Genomic DNA, 25,077 nt, shown 5'->3' on the forward strand with positions numbered 1-25,077 from the left:
CATTGGATCCCAATACAGCACATACTAGCATGTGTCTGTCTGATGGAGAACAGTAAGGTGACCAGGAATGATTAGGCCCAGTCATTTCCTAACCATCCAGACAGATTTCCCTCCTACCAACAGGTGCTGTGTAGAGAGTGTCTCTCTGGAACTTGCTACTGGAAGGTAGAGTGGAGCGGGGAAGGGATTCATGTAGCTGTCTCATATATAAACGGATCAGCACGAAAGAAGATAGTAATGAGTGTGTGCTTGGGGGTAATGATCAATCCTGGAGGCTATACAGCTCTTCATTCAGCCACTGTTTTATCCACAGTAATAACAGGACTGATATCCCTGTCCCCTGCTCCTCCAGAATAGAGGTGTGCCTGGACCACATGGCAGGAACACTGTCCTTCTATAGCATCTCTGACACAATGACCCTCCTCCACAGAGTCCAGACCACATTCACTAAGTCTTTCTATCCTGGATTCTTTGTTCGTGTTGGAACTTCTGTGGAGATACTGACACCTACTCAGTGATAAAGCTGCAGTCTGCTGGTACCATTGTTGTGAGCTTTAGAGGTTGATTTGGGATTGCAGATATCATAGAGTACAGTACACTAATAGAAAAAAAGGTTCTATATAGAACCTAAAAGGGTTCTTTGGCTATCCCCATAGGATAACCCTTTTGAAGAACCTTTTTGGTTCAAGGTAGAACCTTTTTGGGCTCCATATAGAATCCTTTCCGCAGAGGTTACTACAACTCAAAAGGGTTCTACCTGGAACCAAAAAGGGTTCTCCTATGGGGACAGCAGAAGAACCCTTTTGGAACCCTTTTTTCTAAGAGTGCATAATAAATGTGGTTCATTTGCATATACAGAGGTGTAATTAAAACCGAGTGTAACAGACTGAGCCTTTGGTTCTCGAATGAACGTGAACGCGTAATGATGAGACGCGTGCACGTCAATGGTGGAAGTTTGATTGACAGATGAAAGGGACCAATCATCATCGAGCTTAGTTGAGTCAGTCCGGGAGCGGAACACTGCTGAACAGTTCAAGGGGACAAGTCATTTGTAGTTGATCATTAAAGTATTTTGACTTAGTTGTTGCGCTATATTTTGCACTATAACTGAAAAGTGTGCATTTGAGACATTATGGAAAACTTGGTATGGAAGATAGTGAGACTAGTGCACCACATACACTTATAGACAATTTTGGTCTCTGTGGTTTATATGTTTGCTGAATAATATTCACAATGTTACTTGTACCACATGCAACAACTTAATTAAAAGTAAAATAAATTGTACTTGCAAGGATACACTACAGCTTGTTTTTCATTTGGGATCATCATCTCAGTGTTTTCAATGAGGACATACAGCAATTGTGAATCAAATTAGCTTTTATTAAAGTATTAGTGGTTAGGGAATGAGTCATTACATGGTACAGATTTCATATGCATTATTTAACCAACATGAAAAAGAGATGGGGGGGGGGGGGTGTTTAAACATAGGCTTTAGTGTCTTAGTAAACATAGACTTTAGTTGTGGGGTCCCCCCCCAGTTGGTTTAAAATGTCTCTTAAAAGCCGGAAAGGCACTGTTTTTAAAAATCATAGTTGCTGAATGTTATTTAAGCTTTGTGTACAAAGTAAGTATAAAATGTAATTCATGGCTGTTTGTTGCTTAATGCAAGTATTTTCACAGAGGGTTTGGAGACAGCGGAAGAAAATGAAGGTTCACTGGTTTTGCAATAAAGGCAGTTGCACTGCTATGGCAGTGATTGACATTATATACACTTACATACACGGAAATGAATGGTAGAAAAAAAACAGGATTATTCAGGTCTGGGTTTGGAAACTGGGCCGTGTTCATTAGGCACCAAGCGAAAGAAAATGCACTTTTTAGGTAGGGACTACCTTGACTTGTCCAATAAGAAACGTTCATTTCCGTGTTCCGTTTTAAAATGTTTTCTGTTCTATGCCACAATGAACAAGACCCAGGACATCAATGATACTGGAGCACTGCCTCCCCCTTTGTTACATTTTGGAGGAAAAGTATGTTTCGCCTCACCTTCGATCAATTAATCCAACTATTTATCGGTTGAGTTTAAAATGCACGTTTTTAAAATAAAATGGAGAACTTGTCTGTATGAGATCATTAGCAACGGTGATGGTGCATTTATGTGCTGTTGGAATAGTCCGTGACTGTGAGTCTGTGAGCATGCACACATTAGGTCAGGATTACATTGAACCCCAGCCTTATATTATCTCTTCACAAAACAAGTGAATGTGTCAATAAAACTAAAAAAAGGGTTGAATTTGATATTAAAAACATTCTGATTCTAAACGCAACAAGAGAATCAAAGCACAGTTGACTTGCATCAGCCAGGTTAGAAATGTCAGGGAAAACAAGTGCTTGGTATCAGCCCATTGGGGTTTAAGGGTTGCTCCTACATCAGTGAAAAAGTACTAGTTGATGGGCGGCTTTCGTAAGGAGATGCTGGCGTCAGCGCTGCTGCGTTGTAAATGTCCCTATGTTTAATACCATACATTGCCACTAGGTGGCGGACCTCATCAAAACACTTTTAAAGAGAGTAGACAATAAAAAAGTGTTGGGAAAATGAGTGTGTAAGTGGCTGGTTAGTCTACCGTAAACTCAACACATAAGAAACTTTGATAAAACATTGATAAAACAAATGATTGCTATTGTACAAGGTTTATATAGCACACCCGTGGCAGGATTTACATTTTTCCACCAGGATTGTGAAGAAATCGTATAAAATTGCTCCTTATCTTTGTTGTCGCGTAAAAACAGAGCTTTTAATGACTTGAGATTTCATCAGAATGTCCTTTCTTATCTAAAACTCAGGCAGTGAATGAATACATGTGTGCGTAGTCTACCTACAGCACGAGTGACATTCCATAAATGTCTCACAACCATTTTGTGTTTCTTGCAGATGTTAGGATCCTTCATTTGAGCGCAGACCCCTGTGTTAGACTCTTTCTTCACAAACAACAAAAAGGTGATGGCATAAGATGCCATCTTTATCAAGAAAATACACCCAAATTACATGAACTGGTCAAATCACAACATTATTCACCATGCCTATAGGAAAAGTGTGTGGGTGGGTAATAATATTAAGAATTAAGTAATAAATTATTTATAAAATATCCAAAAGCACTACATAATCATTCATTATTCTGTCAAAAATGGTATGTCACTGTAAACTTTATGTCAACCTTTGGTTATTTGTAGGTTGGTAAACTAATATAAGCATTTATGAATATATTAATGCAGTGCTTCGATATTTTATAATCACTTATACAATGGGAAAGTGACTGCCTATTTTGCCTTACCTCCTGGATCCAGTCCCATACTGTTTTTTAATGGGCTTCAAGATTATATAATCAAATTCAGGAAAACGTGGTCATTTAAGATATTTAAAAATATATATATTTCTATTTGTGGATTTATTTACTTTAACCCGGTGCCGTTTATAAAGATTTTCATTTTTGTGCTTTTTACGCTTGATATCATTTCAAAACCGAAGTGGCCACACTTTCCCATCATTTAATGGTCTGTGTTATCCTTTTTTTTAGACTGTTACTAAAGTGTTACTGAAATATCTAACATACAGGTGATAACTAAATTTGCACTTTACTAACTTCCATTCACAGCTTTTGTGAGTGACGTTAGCATTTCAATTTAAACATGATTTTGGAAGTTGATGGAATATTATACTGTTCTCTCCCAAGGGATATGGCCACACCCCTTCAGAGTAATAATTTTTTCACTGCATAGAAACTTTATTCTGTATTCCTTACCACCCCATTCTCTCCCTTTCTTTCCCTTCTAACTCCATGTTGTTGTTTGTTGTCTCATTCTTCTTCCTTTTCTTCTTCTCTTCATGGCCTCTCTAGCACCCAATCCCAAAATAAATCCATAGCCCCTCCCCCTTAGACACTTTTGTAAAGTGGATTGGACAGGTGCAAGAAATACAGCAGAAGACAACAGGTAGCTATTACCGTATTGCTTCTACCTATCCAGTCCTTTTTAGATCTACACAAGGCGCTCAGGGGGTTTGGTTCTAGTGGGCAGTTTTGGGATTAGGCAAGTTGTCTCGTTCACCATCCTCCTCTTCCTCCACTTCCTCACCTAGTCGCTGTCCCTATCCCGCTCCACCAGCACATGCTCCGAGTCCTCGTGCATCTCCTGCAGGGAATGGCTGTCTTCCTCGTCCTCTTCCTCTTCCTCTTCATCCTCCATCCCCTCCTCCTCTCCTCCTCCATTCATCATATCCACGTCCACATCCAGATCCACACGCCCCTCGTGGCAGTCATCCTCCAGTCCCTGAAAAGGGTTCAGGTCCTGGGATACCTCCACCATCTCCGTCCCCTGGACTTCCACGGGCTCCATGGCCCCCTCGCGGAACTTCTTGACGTGGAAGGTGAAGGGAGGCACCTTGTAGATGGCGGTCTTGTCGCGGGCGTAGACGGTGTGGTCGGGGGTAAAGGATTTCATCACCTTCTGCCGCGACACCTTCATCTTCTCCTTCTGCTCGGGGTTGACACTCATGCGCGTGCCCAGCTTGCCCATCTTCTTCTCGATGTTGTGGCGCGTCTTCTCCAGGTTCTCCTTGGTCTTCTGCTTGGTCTTGTCGAAGTTCTCTTTGGCGTTTTTTTTGGTCTTGTCGAAGTTCTCTTTGGCGTGTTGTTTGGTCTTGTCGAAATTCTCTTTGGCGTTTGGCTTCGGGATTTTCTCCACGTTCTCCTTATTGGTTTTCTGCCTGTTGAAGCCCATCTTCTCCTTGGTCAAGGTCATCTTCTCCTTGGTCAAGCCCATCTTTTCCCTGGTCTTGGTCATATTCTCCTTGGTCAAGCCCATCTTCTCCTTGGAGAAGGCACTTTTGATGTTTTGTACGCGCTGGAGGCTGCTACGCTTGATGCGTTCGGTGCGCGACTCCTCGATGGCGTCCTCGATCTCCAGCTCCTCCTCGTCAGAGGAGAGGTCCAAGTGGGGCTTCTCTTCTCCCTCCTCTCCGTTCTCCTCGGCTCCTTCTTTCAGGTCCAGCACGCTGCCTCTTCCTCCCTCCACCAGCTCTGAGAGCTTCATGGACTTTGACACGGTCAGTTTAGACGGAATCTTCACCTCATCCTGCAGATAAGAGGAGACATGAAGCTGTTAAAACAGATGATAGACATGCTCTATACGTCAGAGAATATGTTTTTGGACCAATAAATATGTTTTCTTAGACCAATAAATTTGCCCCCCCCCCCCCCCCACAAATATCTTATTGACAATAATAGTTCAGTCAAATTATTCAGGGCATGGGTATCTGAAGTTACACATTTGTATTGCAAACATTACCCTTTCTTTGACTACATTCATGAGGAACTTTAACTTTGAACTTCAAAGCAACAGTAACACTTGTTTGGACTTGGGTCTTGCATTAGTTTCTGCTAAGGTTACGTCTTAAAGTCTGACATGAGAATCCCACATGGGAACCTTTGCCCTGGGTTTGTACTGGTAAAACAACATTTGTGTCTGCGCATGTGTGTGTTTGTGAGTGTGTGTGCGTGTGAAACAGACAAAGTGTGTCCACGTGTGTGTGTGTGTGTGCGGAAACCCTGGTGCTTCTGCAGTGGTTGTGATAAAGCCTGAGATCCCGAACACCTCTCCTCTCCCAACAATACCCCCCCCCCCCCCCCCCCCCCCCTCCCGTTTCCATATTTCCACTCCACTACAAAACCATTACATTTTCCACTGTCGTGTCTCTCTGGCATGAAAAAACAAGTAACCTTCAGCTTCCAAGCTTTGTATTGGATCCCGGCCTTGCCAGAAGCAATCAGTGTACCTTAATTACTCTATTGTTTAACGCCTGTACTCCTGATGCTGGTGAGTCATGTTCCTCACCTCCTTTGCACTGCACACACACACACTTTCTTAATGTACACACACACACATTTTTATTATTACACACACACACTTTTAAATGTTTGTGCACACTGGAGGGGTGGAGAGACCTCCAGGCTTTTCCTGTCAGGAACATGGTGATTTCAAGGCCTCTGAGCTACCTGCAGGCTGCCACACGTTCAGAGTCAGACGCCATCTCCTAACCAAGGCTCACTGCATCACATCACCTGTCTGGAACTGGGGAAGCTAGACACTAAAGACAGCTTTCAACCGAAACGTTTGTGTGTAACTCCCATGTGCAGACCAAATGTTTTTGGAGGGTTTTCCAATGAGGAATGAAGTACACTCTTTAAAACTTGGAAGTATGCTCTTAAACAAATGTTAAATTCGTTCACATGTACAAAGAACAGGCTCCACTGGTGTTAATGCCTTATTGACATGAGGATGGATAGAAAGTCATCAATTAATCTAACCTAGGGGTGGCAGGTAGGCTAGAGGTCAGAGCGTTGGGCCAGTAACTGAAAGGTTGCTAGATCAAATCCCAGAGCTGACCAGGTAAAAATCTATTGTTCTGAACAAATAAGAATTTGTTCTTAACTCATTTGCCTAGTTAAATAAAGGTAAAATAGTGGATGAGGCCTTTATTTTCATGATCTAACCCACCAAGATAGCTGCTTCTCAAAAACACCTGATATCTTGACCTGCCTCAACGAGTGTTTCTGAACAGCACAGGCACGTTTCAAGTCATTGTTGTCGTTTCTTCCATTCCACCCATTCCCCTTTCCCACCCGTCCCTTCTCATCGTCCTGGCCCGCCTCTCCCTCTTCCTGTTCCTCGCATTCCAGGCTCGCAAGCCCCTCGCTCTTTTCCCGTGTGCGTGTGTTCCTGCGTTCTGCCAAACCCGCGTACAATGCTCCGGCTTGTTAATGGAAAATATTTTTATTTTTATTTTTTTTCCATCACGGCAATCTCACTGAGTCACTCGCTTACACTGCCATATGGCTCCTATGGGTCTCCAGCTAATATTGTGCATTGTCTCCTCCCCCCCAACCCCCACCATTAGGAAAACAGGAACAGTAAAAGGCATTAACAAAGGGGCTCGGTGGGGGAGTGGGGTGGGGGGGCGAGAAATACCTTTTGGCTGAGTTAAACGAGGGAGACACCGCCGGCTATTTTGATAAGCACAAAGGTGATGATGCTTTTACGGCTGTCTGGAAAAGCATGTGCTTGCATCGCCATTGGAAGAAAAAAACTGGAACGTCAAAGCAGGTGGGAGAGGAGAACTCCCTATTGTGTTTCATTGTTCTGTGACTGGGATCATACTCTTCGTCATGCATTGTGTTCTAGTGGTGTCGAGGGTAAACCCAACCTTGACTGATGAACCCTTATTTCCTTAGTAGTACACAGGGTTGCGTTCCAAATGGCACCCTATTCCCCATGTAGTGCATTACTTATGACCAGGGCTCATAGGGCTTTGGTCAAAAGTAGTGCACTGTAAATGGGAATATGGTGCCATTTGGGATTCTGCCAGGAAGAGAGTCTTACATTGATTTATATCACAAGCACAACATGGGTTTTCTTGAAACAATTTCCTAGCCTTGTATGTTATCAAAGTTGTTCTGGCGAAAAGGTCAAGGGGCGTGGTTTAACGAGCAGCAAATAGGGTTGGGCGGTATCCCGATTTTTTTTTTATACCGTCATACCATTTCTGTACCATACCGTATGAGTTATTACCGAATGTGCACACTAGGGGCAAACATTTTATGACCACTTTTTTTTTTACACACAAAACAATTTAGGCAACAGGGATCTTGATCCAGGAAGGGATTGAATGTCTCTGTTCTAATGTATCTGTTCTAATGTCTCTGCTGTAATGTCTCTGTTCGAATGTCTCTGCTGTAAGTCTCTGTTGTTTGTTTTAAAACAGCATAGAAAATCCTACCGTTGGCATTTCGAAATACCCTGGTATACGGTATAAACGGTATATTGCACAAGCCTAGCAGCCAAGTACCTAACCAAACCAATCAGATTTGTTCGTATTTGTTCCACCCCGGGGACAACTTTCATAAAATATAAGGCTAATGTGCTCTTAGCGCATGCTTTCGCAGTCTGTTACAATCGCCTTTTTCATTGCAGGTCTATGTAAGGACTCGACTTCCTTAACCTTTTCTTATTTCAAATCCCATTTACTCCTTCCGTACCGATCAAATCGGCTTGAGACCGCCAGGCACGTACGTGCACAGCACAGGAGGTTGGGGGCACCTTAATTGGGGAGAACGGGCTCGTGGCAATGACTGGAGCGGAATAAGTGGAGGGGTAACAAAGACATCAAACACAGGGTTTCCAGGTGTTAAATGCCATTCCATTTGCTCCTTTCCGGCCATTATTATGAGCCGTCCTCCCCTCAGCAGCCTCCTGTGATGCACCGGTCTACAAGTTCCACAGCATACCTGCCTAAATCCCTCTCCCCCCCCACCCACCTTGTGTGAAAGTAACCCTCCGAATACAAATATGATTAAGCTATCGAGTTTTAGATATTGGATGGTAAAAACTAGACACATGTGCCCTTTCTTGACTTTAATCTGCCCCCCTACAGCGAATATCTCTGCCCGGCCCAGCTCGGGAGACCTCCAATCTGTCAGTATGCAACTTCAAAGAACGGAAGTTCAGAGGTCAAGGCACTTATATAAGGCTTCTTGAGGAGCCAAAACGGGGGGGTGTAACGGAGGAAAGTGTGTACATGGAAAAAGAGTGGGCTGCGTCCCAAATGGCACCCTATTCCCTATGAAGTGCACTCCTTTTGACTGGTCGAAGTGAGTGCACTTTATAGGGAATAGGGTGCCATTAGGGCTACAACGGGAGTGTGACAGGAAGCCAGGCATTCACCTTGGCGTGACTGATATCCTGACCCCTCCTGATTTAAAAGGACATTGTTCTCTCAGGCCGACGAGGGGGAGACCGAGAGACAGAAGCCGACGAGGGGGAGACCGATAGACAGAAAGGCAGGAAGGTGGGGGGGGGGGGGGGTAATGTATGCCTGTGTGTGTGTGAGCATGTGAGCACGTGCACATCTGTGTGTGTGGAAGTGTCTAAATGTTGCAAAGGAAAACTTGCCCAATACATACAGTAACATTGCCATATTTGATTTGAACTTTGCCCATCAATTACAAATGGCAGGCATTGCAAAACACTCTGTGCCAGGGTTAAATGTGTCCTGTAGTGTTGGGAGTAGTCTATGATTTGTGTTTCATCATCACATGGGCTGCAATCTTTATCTTGTGCTTCTTGGTGTCAGTCAAGGCAGGGTGTGGTGTGTCTGTGCATGTAGGATGGTGGGGGGTGGGGGTAATGTGTGTGTGCGTATGTATCTGCTTATGGTTTTTCTGTGATTTCAGACCTCCCCTTTCAGACCGTTCCATTCTACCACCACTGATACACAGCTACAGTGTACTGTATACACACACTCTTCTGTTGTCCTTAGCAACCACCACAGAGAAATTCCCTCCAAGCCGCTGCTTCGTGTGCTGGGACCGCAGTGGTGAATGCAGTCTATTTTTCTCTCTCTTTCCTTCTCCTCTTTCTCCTAATTTCTCTCCTCTTTCTCTCTTTTCTCTTCGATGTTCTCCCTCTAATTCCTTTCTCTCTCTTTACCTCTATCTTTCTCTCTCTCCGTCTCCCTCTAATTCCTTTCTGACTCTCTCTCTCTCTCTCTCCCTCCCTCCATCTCTCATTCTTCTTTCCCTCTCTTCATCTCTTCCTCTTTTCTCTGTCTCTCTCTATTACCATCTCTTTCCTCCCTCCCTCCCCCTCCCCTCTCCCTTTCTCCCTCCCCCCTCCTTCATTCACTTAGTCTTAGTCATGGAGAGAGTGGTGCACTAGCTCTGAGACATGGCCTGTGGAAAAGTCATCTGTCTCAAAGGTGTTTACAGTGCGGTTACACTCACACTCGCTGAGTGCCTCTGCCACCCACTTAGAGTGCGCGTGTGTGTGTGTAGGCGCGAGCACACGTGTGTGTGTGTGTGTGTGTGTGTGTGTGTGTGTGTGTGTGTGTGTGTGTGTGTGTGTGTGTGTGTGTGTGTGTGTGTGTGTGTGTGAGGGTGGTCTATCCACAATAATTCAACACCACACAATGCACTCCAGTGTACATACTGTACTGAACGTTAAACTCATGTGGAACAACAACGAGCATCACGTTCAGTCTGGTTTAACCAGGCTATATCATCTCCTTTTGAGTACAAAACATTCTAAACAATGGTATGTTAGAAAGGCTATTTACAGGATGTAGAAAGAAATTTGACTATCCACCTATGACTACCAACACTAACACACGCAAAGGTCTATTTTGTTAAACATGTATCTGCCCTGCTGCAAGCAGCACAAACGGGCAGTGGGGGGCTGGCGAGGCTAGCTAAGTCAAAAACAGGCGACCCATGTTGAACTGCTGCCTGGATGCCTTGTCATTGTGTTGCAGTGGGGGTGGGGGGTGGGGTGGGTGGGGGGTGCTCATATGCTGAGATCAGCTGGCTGCAGCCCCGTGCCGTCAGCACAAATAAGTCCCACTCTTTCACTAACAAGCCTACGTGCCCCCCCCTCTCTCTCTGTCTGTCTCTTTTTCCCCAACCTCCCTCTCTTCCCTCTCTCTCTCTGGCTGTCCAGTATCCGCAACCCTATTCTGCTTTTGGCCTGCTTTTCTGCCTTGTGGAATGATTTGGTGGTGGGATGTGCAAATGTAATCCATGTGCAAAAATGATGTAGGTGGGTACAATAAAAATTCCTAGACAACTATCCTTCATATTCTAATATTAATGTCCTCATCCTTACCATCACCATCACCACTATACTTTACTACACGTATATTCCGAGTCAATATTCATATCATAATAAGGAATTCCCCTGGACCACGCCCACAAATTTAGAAACAAACATTCTTTAACATTGACATCCATTGTAAAAGAGCCAACTTCTTCGTCAATTTTTTGTTCGTGCGGACCTACGGTTCATGTAGGAAATAGAGCCTGCGAGAAGAGCCCTGTGGCTTCAGGCTATTCGACGTGGGAAATGTGGGGATCCGTACCCAAGTAGACTTCTCATAGCTATGTGTGTGCAAAACATTTAATCACAGGTAAGACATTTAACTTTTTTAGTATAGTCTGTTTGTAACTTCAGTCACTACTAGTAGCTGTATAGTCTGTTTGTATTGTTGGTCTTGGCTAGCTTAATGTTTTAGTTGGTAGCTAGCTAGCACTCACTAGCGCCATTATAAAACGGTGCATGAGGGAAGCCCTACAATATTACGTTTTTCTAAGCAGTGAGAATGCTCGGGAGCAGACAAAGATGAAAAGTAATATTTAGACATGTTGTACTTTTCTTAAATGTAGTTTTGTAATTGACTAAAACAAGAAAATCACGTTTGAAAAATTAGGTAACCAAGGTAACCATGGGTTGTTTTCCCCCAAGGTGGGCGGAACTGCTACGTTCTATCTAATACCGACAGGGAGTATCTGCCTGTCCTTGAGTCTATGCTTTGTCGATATTTCCACGTTCCGACCTCAGCAGGAAAAATAAATTGCACTTTACAAACAGGCATGTGTCAGAGGACCTCGTTTGACCGCGGCAAGGCTCGAGGACCCGGGTGAGGCTCACCATGGAAGCTTTCCTCCAGCCCAGCCCAGCCCAGCCCCAAAAACCAAATCGCAGTAGAACCACTCATCACTGCCATGTGTACAGCTTCTTTACTGTGTGTGTGTGTGTGTGTGTGTGTCTGCCGGGCTACAGAGGAATTCCTCTCTCACCAACACTCCCTCTCTGTCCTCCTCCCTTTTCAGTTTTCATGGAGCAAAAACAGTTTTACATTCATCTGAACTTTTATGCATCACGAAAATGTCGCTCTTTAGCACATATCCCTTTTAGGAATAATTTCATGCCCTTCAATTTAAGTCCCTTTGAGCCCTGGTCAAAAGTAGTGCACTGTGTAGGGATTAGGATGCCATTTGGGACGCAACCCTAAATGAAAGAAACGTCCTGCCTTGAAATAGAAATCCTTCACTGGACTAACGTTTCAATTAATTGCACTACTTTCCAAAGCAAACCACTGACTGAAGATCGTATTAGGCCTAGTCTGGGACACTGATCTAAGGTCAGTTGTGTGTTCCCCTTCTAATGGTTAAGATTACAATTGGGGGAGGGGAGGCTGATCCTGGATCTGTGCCTACGGGGCGTGTGTGTGTGGGAAAGCATGTGATGGGCAAACAATGACAGAGCCTCTGGGGGAGAATGGCTGCTCCTTTTTTCCATTCTGATTTCCCCCTGGCCCTTTGAGAGAGAGAAAGAGAGAGAGAAAATAGACACAGTGAGAAAAAGAGAGAAATATAGAGATAGAGAGAGAGAGAGAGAAAAAGAAAGAGAGACAGAGAAAGAGAAAAAACTAGAGAAAGAATGAGAGAGAAAATAGAGAATGAAAGAAAGAAAGAAAGAGCGAGAGAGAGAGAAAATAAAGAAAGAGAAAGAAGAAAATGTGGAAAGAGAGAAAGAGTAATACAGGGGAGAGGGAGAAAGAGCGAGCGAGGAGGAGAGAGAGAGAGAGAACGTCGGAGTCACAGAGGGAGAGGAGAGATTGCTATATAAAGTTATGGCATGCCGGAGGTCCCTCGGGGGGAACGGAGCGCGATGAATCACAAGCTCTGTTGTTGAGACATCTCTCCTCCTCTGCCCTGTGATCACGAACTGGCCACAGCAACACCTTCACTGCCTCCCCTATGTTATTCCTATTGGGGATGAGTACACTCTGACTCCCCTATGCTGTTCCCTTTGGGATGAGTGCACTTTGACTCCACAACGTTGTTCCTATAGGGATGAGTGCACTTTGACTTTCGTATGTTGTTGCTATTGGGACTCCCCGAGCTGTTTTTAGAACACTTTTCCACCCCTTCTTGAATGGTTTCTGAGGGTGGAGCAGGAGAGAGGAAGATGGTTATTCAGCGTATCATTCAGTAGACACACTATGTCATATCATAAGGAAAGCTGTGTAACTCAGTGAACATATGGTACAAAGGACATGAAGCATTGCTTTTCAATGAGGAACATTGGAATTTTGTTTTCTCGCTGAACACAAAGAGAAGTTCCCTTTAGGGACAAGTACACTCTCACCGTACAATTCCTTTATGAGCTACAGTAAGCCCATGCCTGGCCAACACTAGCTGACCCCTGACTCCTGAAAGATAAGCAGCACACCCTTACGGACTCCCCTATTTTTTTCCCCCTCTGAAAAGGTCTGCCCTGACTAACTAGTGTCAGCTGTTATCTTATGGCATTGTAACGTGATTTAGTTATAGTTAGTGCATTAGGCCTATACTGTGGTAGTATAATGCTAAACCATTACATTTCTAATAATAGCTTGCTATTTTCCAGAAACAGTCTTAAAGATTTCTCAGTGAGTCAGACCGATGATTCCCTTTCACAAACGGTCCTAAATAACAAAATGCACTAATCTGATCACATGATTTCCTATTTGATGTTCTGCTTACAGGAATTTGCTTATTAGATATGATATCGCATATAGGCTTGTCTTTGTGCCTGTTCGAGATGTAAGGCTGTAAATGTGCATCTTCAAAACACTTCAGGGCTAGTCAATGTTACAGTTGAATAATTTCGCAGATGCAGACCAACAGTAAGTCCATTCAACCAACCAAAGTGAAACAAATAAACCACACAACTGGAGTGTCACAAGTACAACTTTTGTCATAAAGAACTGACATCACTGTGCTAGAATTTAAAACAACAACATGATGTTGAGTTCATACCTCAGAGCCATGCTAGGTTAAGTTTGTGAGATGGCTAGCAGTGCCAAAGTATTCCTGATACAGTAGAGAGAACGCAGGGGTCGCCCTTGCTTCCGGACAAGCTTAACACCTTCTTCGCCTGCTTTGAGGATAACATAGTGCCACCGACTCGGCCTGCTACCAAGGACTGTGGGCTCTCCTTCTCTGTGGCCGACGTGAGTTAGACATTTAAGCGCGTTAACCCTCGCAAGGCTGCCGGCCCAGACGGCATTCCTAGCCGTGTCCTCAGAGCATGCACAGACCAGCTGTCTGGAGTGTTTACGGACATACTCTGCTGTCCCCACAAGCTTCAAGATGTCCACCATTGTTCCTCTACCCAAGAATTCAAAGGTAACTGAACTAAATGACTCTCGCCCCATAGCACTCATTTCTGTCATCATGATGTGCTTTGAGAGACTAGTCAAGGATCATATCACCTCTGCCTTACCTGACACCCTAGACCCACTTCAATTTGCTTACCGCCCCAACAGATCCACAGGCGATGCAATCGCCATCGCACTGCACACTGCCCTATCCCATCTGGACAAGAGGAATGACAATGTAAGAATGCTGTTCATTGACTATAGCTCAGCATTCAACACCATAGTACCCTCCAAGCTCATCATTAAGGTCGAGACCTTGGTTCTGAACCCCGCCCTGTGTAACTGGGTCCTGGACTTCCTAACGGGCCGCCCCCAAGAGGTGAAGGTAGGAAACAACACCTCCACTTCGCTGATCCTCAACACTGGGGCCCCACAAGGATGCGTGCTCAGTCCTCTCCTGTACTCCCTGTTCACCCATGACTGCGTGGCCACGCCCGCCTCCAACTCAATTACCAAGTTTGCAGACGACACAACAGTAGTAGGCCTGATTACCAACAATGATGAGACAGCCTACAGGGAGGAGGTGAGGGCCCTGGGAGTGTGGTGCCAGGAAAATAACCTCTCACCCAACATCAACAAAACTAAGGAGCTGATCGTAGACTTCAGGAAACAGCAGATGGAGCACGCCTCTATCCACATTGATGGGACCGCAGTGGATAAGGTGGAAAGCTTCAAGTTCCTCGGCGGACACATAACTGACAAACTGAAATGATCCACCCACACAGACAGTGTGGTGAAGAAGGCACAACAGTGCCTCCTCAACCTCAGGAGGCTGAAGAAATTTGGCTTGGCACCTCAAACCCTCACACAATTTTACAGATGCGCAATTGAGCACCCTGTCTGGCTGTAACACCGCCTACAGCAACTGCACCGCCCACAACCACAGGGTTCTCCAGAGGGTGGTGCGGTCTGCCAAACGCATCACCGAGGGAAAGCTATTTGCCCTCCAGGACACCTACAGCACCCGATGTCATAGGAAGGCCAAAAAGATCACCAAGGACAACAACCACCCGAGCCACTGCCTGTTCACTCCGCTATCATCCAGAAGGTGTCAGTACAGGTGCATCAAAGCTGGGACGAGAGACTGAAAAACAGCTTCTATCTCAAGGCCATCAGACTGTTAAATAGCCATCACTAGCAACTTAGTGGCTGCTGCCCTATGTACATAGACTTGAAATCACAGGTCACTTTAATAATGGAACACTAGTCACTTTAATAATGTTTACATATTTTGCATTACTCATCTCATGTATATACTGTATTCTATACTATTCTACTGTATCTTAGTCTATGCCGCTCTGACATTGCTCGTCCATATATTTATATATTCTCAATTCCATTCCTTTACTTTAGATTGTGTGTATTGTTAGATATTGCTTGTTAGATAATACTGCACTGTTGGAGCTAGAAACACAATAATTTCGCTACACCCGCAATATCATCTGATAAACACGTGTATGTGACAAATACAATTTGATTTAAGTTGATTTATGCTTTGTCTGAGTGCAGACTCAACCCACTGGGCAAAAACAAGTTGAATCAACGTTGTTTCCACGTCATTTCAACCCCCAAAATCAATATGACAACGTTGAATCAACGTGGAAAACTGATTGGGTTTGCAAGAAGTCCTCAACTTAAGGGAATTTTGTCTTTTTTTCCACCCAACTTTGAACCTAAATCCAATGACATGGTGACGTTTTTTGGTTGATTTCACGTTGCATTCGCGTCAGTTGAAAACTCAACCAAATGTTAAGTCAAAACTAGACGTTGAACTGACGTCTGTGCCCAGTGGGAAGTAGTGTGGCGAGGAACAATGTTAAAGGAAGTGCCCCCTTCTTCTTTGGATACGCACACAGTCCTCACTCACTTGTGTTTGACAGTGCTCTCAAACAGCCCTCTCGTTTTACCTTTTTTAGTGTTGCACACCATCCAAATGGCTCACATACAGCCGAATTTAATGTTATTACCATTACAAGCCCATAATGTTTCCCATTTGAATTCAAGATTGAAACCCGTGATTCACAACACAATGATGGAAATGTACATGTTAGAAGCTGCCCTGAGAATAACTCTCATACTCAAACCTTTACGTCTTTGACAGGGCAAATCCATTTGTTCACCTCTCTCCGGTCTACAGTGCCATATAAGGCAAGGTATCAGGAATGCTTTGGTTCTCTTAACTCACTTACTAGCCAAAATGTAGAACATTCAACATTCATTTTTGCGAGTTTATTCCTTTCGGGGGACTTTGGCGGGTAGGGTAGCGGCCTTATCCTCTCCGGTATGACATCATACGTTCGGGCAGAGAGCTTGTCAACCGACGGAATTGCAGGAAAACAGAAGACACATCTAGACAGCTGGCGTAGTGGCGACTCCGGCTCGAGTAGCCGCTCGCAGGGCCCACGGGAACTGGAGGTGGAGGGGGGGCTGCAATCTAAAAATAGCAACTATCACATACTTGTTTGATTGTGAGAAGGAAGAGGCCTTTATGGGATCAGGTTCCTGTTTACGTTGGCTTGGATTTGAACCAACGGTCTAAGTCTTTGTCCTGCGAAACTCTATCTCTTGTGGCTTTCAGCCCGCCATGACTTCATGATGTGGTTGGTGTTTAAAGGGATAGTTCACCCGCCAAAATAATTTGCCAGGTAAACAAAACCAAAGCATGGATCGCTGTGTTACATTGTCCATAGACTGGGTTATGAATTGTCAATGTCATTTTGTAATTTGGGTGAACTATCCCTTGTGTCAGTTGACAGTCGTGGCAAATTATTGCTTGTTAATTCACTGTACCAATTAAGTGGCAGCTGACTGAAGGACGGCTTCATTTCTGGACAAGAGGGTTTGTTGAGGGCCTTCTGTGTCCCAATTTGCATCTCCCTCTTCACCCCCCCCTCTTGGAAGGCCCATAACAGACCAACGGTAATGCCGGTCATTTGACACGTATCAATACATTTATTGTTAAGTCGATAATAGCTCGATGTCCTGCTTACGGGAATTTGCTTACTAGACATCGCAAATAGGCTCGTCTTTGTGCATGTTCAAGGCTGTAAATATGCCCCGAGCCATGGCAGTCTCAGGGCTATACATGGCTATGGTAGCAACCGTGCCTCTTTATAGGGTTACCCGAGATACCGACAGGTCTGTATCAAGTACTCTGAGCACTTTTCACCATACACCCTTCAATGCCACTGCAAGATACAGCTTGCCATTGTGGGAAGCCAGGTTTTTTTCTCTACATACTTTGTCTGGGGCTCCGATCAAACACATGCACATTCATACACACACAAACACACACACACACACACACACACACACACACACACACACACACACACACACACACACACACACACACACACGGAGTCATGAATCTCTTCATGAACAGAAATCCATTGTTATTGGAAAGAGTAACAAGGGGGGTGCCATGGCAACGGTGGTGACTGTCATCCCATTGGGAGTCACCATAAGTCAAGCGTACAGAACAGTACATACAGCCTGGACAGAAAGAATGGAGTCGGTGGCAAAGGCTGGTTACAGTTCGCAATGGATTGTGTCTACAAAAGAGTTCTTGAGTGCATACGTAGCCCACCGTATTTGATACGGTATTGCGTTTATACTACTTGTCCTCTATCTTTTGAAAATAGTCTTGCTTGGCCAAACTCATGGGCCTATGCCACCCTTGTGTTGTGTTGTTAGACGCAGTGGGTGTGGGAGGAGAGTACACTACGGAAAGTAAAATGCCTCGGAGGGGAATGGAATGGAACACCTCATAGTATTCCTATGAATGTAACAGGAATGACTGGGAATAATTAATTACAGGTATCTGTGTTTACTCATTACAGTGGATGGTCTGTGTGTGTGTTTTTGGTTTTTACTATCCTTGTGGGGACCAGAAGTCCTCACAAGGATAGTAAAACAAGGACAATTCAGACAAGTGGGGACATTTTGCCGGTCCCCGAAAAGAAAAAGGCTATTTTAGGCTAAGAGGTTTAGGGTTAGGGTTACAATTAGGGTTGGCGTTAGGGGTTAAGGTTAGGGTTAGGGTAAATAGGATTTTGAATGGGAATCAATTGTTCGGTGTTCACAAGGATCGTGTGTGTGCGTGCGTGTGTGTAAGCCTACATTCTGGGCTCTGTAGTGTAGAAGAAAGTCCCTGAGATGCCTCTCTAACTCAAAACATTTGCTGATCGCCAAGTGTGTCTTATCATATTCATCTTCATTAAAAACTCCAACCACAACGTATTCTGTTTTCTGTACTACTTCTCTTAGAGCCCCCAACACACACACACACACACACACACACACACACACACACACACACACACACACACACACATGCTATCAATGTTTCTGCTACTTTGGGTGCATGAATACTGGGTACAGTAAAATTGCTTTTTTGAGCATTCCATTTGTAGACTATTTGGAGGTGTGTATGTGAAAACAGAAAAGAGAACAGCATACTTTATCGTTCCTTCGGGAAATGTGGTTTGTAACATACACGGAAAGCTAGGTGGGGTTGGTAGGGGTGTGGAGAGGTGGGAGTTAGGGTGGAGGGGGAGTAGGAGTAGGAGAGATGGAGGTGGTTTTGGAGTTAAGGTGGAGGGAGGACTGGAGGGGGGTAGGAGGGAGGGGTGATAGTTTGTGGTGTAGAGGGAGTAGGAGAGAGGACGGTGGGATGGGAGTTAGGGTGGAGTGATGGTAGTGGAGGTGAGAGAGCAGAGCAGAGCTGGGGATGCCGATGGTATGAATCAGCTGTCTAAATATGTGCTGCTCTGGATCAAAACACACACCCGCATCACGCACTCCTTACACAAAGAAGATGGACCCTCGCTCTCTCTCTCTCACCAGAGGAAGCTGGTGGGAGGTGCTATAGGAGGACAGGCTCATTGTAATGGCTGGATTGGAATTTAATGGAAGGGAGTAAAACACGTTGTTTCCGTGTGTTTGATGTGTTTGGTACCATTCCATTGATTCCATTCCAGCCAATACAATGAGCCCATCCTCCGATAGCTCCTCCCACCAGCCTTCTCTGACACACACACACATATTTCATTTTAGAAGGCTCATAGCAAGACTAGCTTTACGCTTACCATTTGATCCGTTTCAAATTAAACAAATGATTTATGGTACTGATTGAGAAATAATCCAATCATCAAATTAGAAACCAAAAAGTCGTCCTGTGAGTCAACCTATAAGAATGTAGTATTCTTCTCTGCATTGCAACAGTCTCATCTGTGGTGGATTAAATGTTCCTGTGTTGCCCTTATTTACCTCTATTTTCCCCCCTGTCATGCTACTCTCTCTCTCTTCCCTATTTATCTCCCTATCACACTCCCTCTCTCTTTCTGTCTCCCTCTCTAACCCCCTTCCCCATCACTCACTCACTCACTCACTCACTCACTCACTCACTCACTCACTCACTCACTCACTCACTCCCTCTCATGGAGTTGTCACATTCCAGTGACATTTCACTGAAGTGTAGCCCCATTCCGAGCGCCTCTCTGAGGGGAACACAGCAACACGTACATTCAGTCAGCTGTCCAAGCCCAGTCCGATACATCAGACAGATTAAACAAGGACTTACAGTAAATGTACATAAATGACATGCGCGCACACACATACACACAAGACAGCTGTTCCTGCTAATAGAGCGTTGGGAGCCGTCAATATCGCTGATGCGCTGACCGAGCTTACACAGATTAGTGGAGCAGGTTGAGAGCTTCAAGTTCCTTTGGTGTCCACATCACCAACAAACTATCATGCTCCAAGCACAAGAAGACAGTCGTGAAGAGGACACGACAAAACCTATTCCCCCTCAGGAGACTGAAAAGATTTGGCATGGGTCCTCAGATCCTCAAAAGGTTCTACAGCTGCACCATTGAGAGCATCCTGACTGGTAGCATCACTGCCTGGTATGGCAACAGCTCGGCCTCCAACCGCAAGGCGCTACATAGGGTAGTGCGTACTGCCCAGTACATCACTGGGGCCAAGCTTCCTGCCATCCAAGACCTCTATAACAGGCGGTGTCAGAGGAAGACCCTAAAAATTGTCAAACACTCCAGCCACCCTAGTCATAGACTGTTCTCTCTGCTACCGCACGGCAAGCGGTACCGGAGCGCCAAGTCTAGGTCCAAGAGGCTTCTAAACAGCTTCTACCCCCAAGCCATAAGACTCCTGAACATCTAATCAAATGTCCACCGAGACTATTTGCATCCCCCCGATTTTACACCGCTGCTACTCTCTGTTGTTATCATCTATGCATAGTCACTTGAATAACTCTACCGACAAGTACATATTACTAACCGGTGCCACCACACATTGACTCTGTATTGGTACCCCACTGTATATAGTCTCGCTATTGTTATTTTACTACTGCTCTTTAATTACTTTTTACTTTTATTTCTTATTCTTTTTTGTTTTTAAACTGCATTGTTGGTTAGGGGCTCGTAAGTAAGCATTTCACTGTTGTATTTGGCGCATGTGACTAATAAAATTTGATTTGATTTAATTAGGGTCCACTCACTCCCCCTACTTACTTTAGATTAACCTAGTTTAGCCTAATTTAGCATACCAATGGCTTCTCATATTAGCTTAGCCTAGCGTTAGCCTAGCGTTAGCTTCTCCGGTTCAACCACAGAAGATAGAGGGCTTTAGCTGGGCCGGGAGTCGTGACTTCACTTGTGGTAGCCTGGGGGCCCCCGGAGGGAGTGGGCTGGTGGGGGCGCTGACTACAGGGTTAACAGGCACTTGCAAAGGGAAGATAAATACCAGTGCTCCTGCCGACTACAAAGCCATCCCAGCTGTGCCCTCAACCTTCTACCTTCCCTTCAGGATGAGTTACTGCGTGTTTTTACTACAGTATTAGAGGAGGGCCGCGGCTCGGTAGGGTTTCCTATGGGCTTGGATGAGAGTTAGGTTCTCTCCTCTGAAAAAAAAAACAATTATATCAGGAACGACTGATATATGTTTTTGGCGTGACATCATAATTGGAGTTAGTTCTTAGAACGACGCTCGAAAAGAACATTGGAAAGATGCACAGAAACCCCAAAGTGTATTTACATTTTTATCCATTAACAGGAAACATGTTTCTGATAGGTACCAGTATCTTGTTGACTCCTGGGTTGCGTTCCAAATGGCACCCTATTCGCTATGGGCCCTGGTTAAGAGTACTGTACTATATAGGGAACAGGTTGCCATTTGGGACGCAACCTTAGTGTTGTGTAAGAATAGGCCTCCCCACGCTATATTCTATGTCCCTAGCTTGACCTCTACATCACTGATACACACAGTACCACTCACTGGCTGGAACGAATAAACAAAGCCCAAAGAACCACACCCTGTGTATCAATCACCGGGAAGGGTTGAAAACCCCACCATACTTCACCTAGTGGACTCTCCCTCATAGTGAAAGTGTACACATCTTGCCATCGGAACCACCTAACGCTATTTGGCAGGGTGAGATAGAAAGGCATCACCAACAGTATCCTTCCTTCCAGATTGCCTACAAATGGAATGCTCCAAAATCGCTAACAGTAAACTCCCCTCCAAATAGCCTAAAAATGGAATGCTCCAAAAAGCTATTATCTGAGTACTCTATCCAGTACTCATGCACCCAAAGTAGCAAAAACATTGATAGCATTCATGGATGTGTGTTTGTTTGTGTGTGTGTGTAGGGGGGGTTGACCTTGATGGCTCTAAGAGAAGTAGCACAAAACAGAATACGTTGTGGTTGTTGTTTTAAATGAAGATGAATATGATGACATGTCACACTTGGCTGTGATGTTTTGAGTTAGATAGGGATCTCAGGGAGTCTCTTCTACACCACAGAGCCCAGAATGTATTCTTACACACACATACAAACACACAAATACAAACACAAACACAAACACACAAACAAACCGGGGCAGCAGGTAGGCTAGTGGTTAGAGCGTTGGGCCAGTAACTGAAAGGTTGATCAAATCCCCAAGCAGACAAGGTTCTGCCCCTGAACAAGGCAGTTAACCCACTGTTCTCCGGTATGCCGTCATTGTTAGTAAGAATTTGACTTAGTGTAATAAATGTTACATTGAAAAGATAATATTTCTCATTTTAGAAGGCTCATAGCAAGACTAGCTTTACGCCTGCCATTTGACCCGTTTCTAATTAAACAAATGATTTATGTACTGATTGAGAAATAATCCAATCATCAAATTAGAACCAAAAAGTAATCCTATGAGTCAACCTACAAGAATGTAGTATTCTTCTCTGCATTGCAACAGTCTCATCTGTGGTGGATTAAATGTTCCTGTGTTGCCAGTGTATCTCTCAACATAATAGAGGAGAAAGAGTTTTGGGTGCTCTTGTGTATCATATGTATGGTATGCCTGCCTTGTTTGGGTATGATTTGATTTGAATAATTTTTGTATTTAAAATAAGACTTGTACAAATGGGAGAGTGGACAGCTCTTTGTTGTGTGTGTGTGTGTGTGTGTGTGTGTGTGTGTGTGTGTGTGTGTGTGTGTGTGTGTGTGTGTGTGTGTGTGTGTGTGTGTGTGTGTGTGTGTGTGTGTGTCTGTGTGTCTGTGGGCAAGCGCACACACAGACAAAAACATTTTCTCATAGTCGGGCAAAGGGGGAAGGGAACAGAGCAAGAAAAAGAAGGGAGGGAGAGAGAGAGAGGAAGGGGGGGGGGGTCTGCCCAAGCTGTACTCGAGTCAGTCAGGAGGATGGAAACTCTGAATGTTCTCACACTGCTGTGCAAAGCTGCAAGCCATTACACATTATACCGTGGCCCGGGCTAAAAAAAGACTGCGCGGCGCTCCCGAGCTCGCTGCGAAACTACAAAGTGTCTTTTCAAATGAAACATCTGGAAGTCGAGTGTGCTTGTGTTATTTTCCATCCTTGTTTAAAAGGAAAAAAAGAATGGCTTATAGATTCCTTATGACCAAAGAAGTGAGCTGTATCCACATGTGAAGCCATGTATGTTTTAACTCTGTAGGGTGTCAAATAGGATCAAAGGCAGAGATTTGTCGGTAGTGGACATTAGTAAGGACGACCCTACTTCTACCATAGGGTGTGGCACATGGCATGATATAATCCAGTATCACCCAAGGTATACCAAAACAATGAAACATATATTGCATAGAAATATGACATAGTGGAACATATTAATAAATGTATGTGGCACTGGTTAAACTTCTTTTTGAAGTTCAAGTTAAAATCTCGATTTTTTTCCCCTGCTTGATGGACTGCTTTCATGGGGCAAGTGTGTCCTACAAACATAGTGATGTGTGATGTGAAATATACTTATCTATGAGTGGCATGTTTGACTTTGGAGTACATCCATATTAAAGAACAAGCGGTCATTTGGGCACTTGCCAATGATGCCTTGAGGTGAGCCACACCCCAAACTCCTCTCCCTCGCCAGTACACACTCAGCCGGGTAATATGCAAACTATCATCTGCAAAAAATATCTGTCAATTGAGCATGAACCTTTTCACGAAGTTCAACTTGTTTGTCTGTTTGCCAACCACCCCCAGTCCAGTACCCTCATGATAGTCCCCAATCCTCACCCATCACGGTGTCAAGCGTGCGTGCCGTGCCCCAATTCCCCCCCTCAACCAACTCACACACCACCCCACACACCTCCCCTCCACCGACACACATATCCACACACACACACACACACCCTCACCCTCACCCTCACCCCACCACCCACCCACCCACACACCTCCATCCCATCCCCACTCCACACCCAAGCACATTCACCCAACGCTCACCTGGTAGATCATGACTTTGAAGTTGCGTCTCTTCAGCAGCTCGTTCTCGTTGCTCTCCAGCCTCTTGATCTGACCACCTTGCTTCTCCAGGTTGGCGCGCACTGTCTTCACATTGACGCTCACCTTGCGCACCTTCTCCAGCATCTTGTTGACTGAGTTGGACGTGGTGCTGTGGCTCTTGGACAGTTTGGTGAGCTCGCCCTGGATTCCCGTCACTGATCGCTCCATGTCCTGCTGCCGAGCCTCCAGGCCACTCTGCGTCTGTTGGATCTGGTCCACCGCCCCGATGATCTTGTCCAACAGAGCCAAGACCATAACGCCGTTCTCCTGGGTGCCCACTTTATCCTTTTCCTTTTCCTCCTGGTCGCCCTCGGACACGGCGAGCGCCACCAAGGAACGTTCCTTGGCGGCACCAAAGTCTTCGTCATCCGACGGTGGCAGGTTGACTTCGTCGTCGGAGATCTCGGTGAGGGTCTGCTGCTGCTCCTGCAGCTCCAGGTGCAGGCTGGATGTTTCCACTTCCATGACTTTCTGGATTGTTTTCTGGATGAAGACCTGAAAATAAGTCAAAGGACTGTGTATTCAAAAGAATTAGACGCTGGAAAGAGATGCTTTCGCTATTGTTTTTTACTTCACTCGAATTCCTTGGGTGTCAGTTCAGTATTTGCTGCTTTCTGTCCCCTGACTCACACACTTCTCTGTTTGCTCTGCCCTTCTGTGGTCCCGTACACTTCTCTCCTGTCTTTCTCTCAAACTCTCAAACTCTTGCTCTCAAACACACAAGCAGGCTCTCTCTCTCTCTTCCCTATGTTCCTAATCCTTGGACAAAGTCCAGTCTACAGGGAAGAAGTCTGCTTTGGAAGTAACCGTAGGAGCGCTGGGATGTGAATGACACTCTTCCCGGAGAAACCCTTCCAGTCAAAGCAGAGCCAGCAGCTTTTTTCCTCTCCGGACCCCTTTTTCCTGGGACTCTCCCCTTTCCCCTCCTCTCCTCTCCCGTCCCTGGCCCCTCCTCTCTGTCCGTGAGACTCCACCTCAGCCGTGTGGGGAAACCCAGCCCCCACCTCCCCCAGACCCAGACGGCCCATCCCTCTGGGCCCCATCCCTCTCTCTCCAGCATGGTTGGAATAGTTAGAGTGGAGCTGTAGACTGGCCGTCACATGCAAGCTCAGGCACAGCAACAGGAGGAACGTGAGGTAGGAGTTTTCATAATAGAATACCGTTCAAAAG

At 45.1% G+C, this 25,077-nt stretch overlaps 1 protein-coding gene across 1 annotated transcript; it reads right to left on the bottom strand.

Moving 5' to 3' along the window:
• Positions 1-1,359: 1,359 nt before the first annotated feature.
• Positions 1,360-24,791, bottom strand: LOC120046304 (caveolae-associated protein 1-like). Its single transcript, XM_038991395.1, has 2 exons — positions 23,848-24,791; positions 1,360-5,130 (listed from the first exon to the last, which is right to left on the bottom strand). Exons 1-2 carry the CDS (start codon positions 24,370-24,372, stop codon positions 4,132-4,134), a joined length of 1,524 nt encoding a protein of 507 aa, XP_038847323.1. The 5' UTR covers positions 24,373-24,791; the 3' UTR covers positions 1,360-4,131.
• Positions 24,792-25,077: the final 286 nt, after the last annotated feature.

Source organism: Salvelinus namaycush, chromosome 4 (genome assembly GCF_016432855.1).
Source record: "Salvelinus namaycush isolate Seneca chromosome 4, SaNama_1.0, whole genome shotgun sequence".
Classification (NCBI taxonomy): domain Eukaryota; kingdom Metazoa; phylum Chordata; class Actinopteri; order Salmoniformes; family Salmonidae; genus Salvelinus; species Salvelinus namaycush.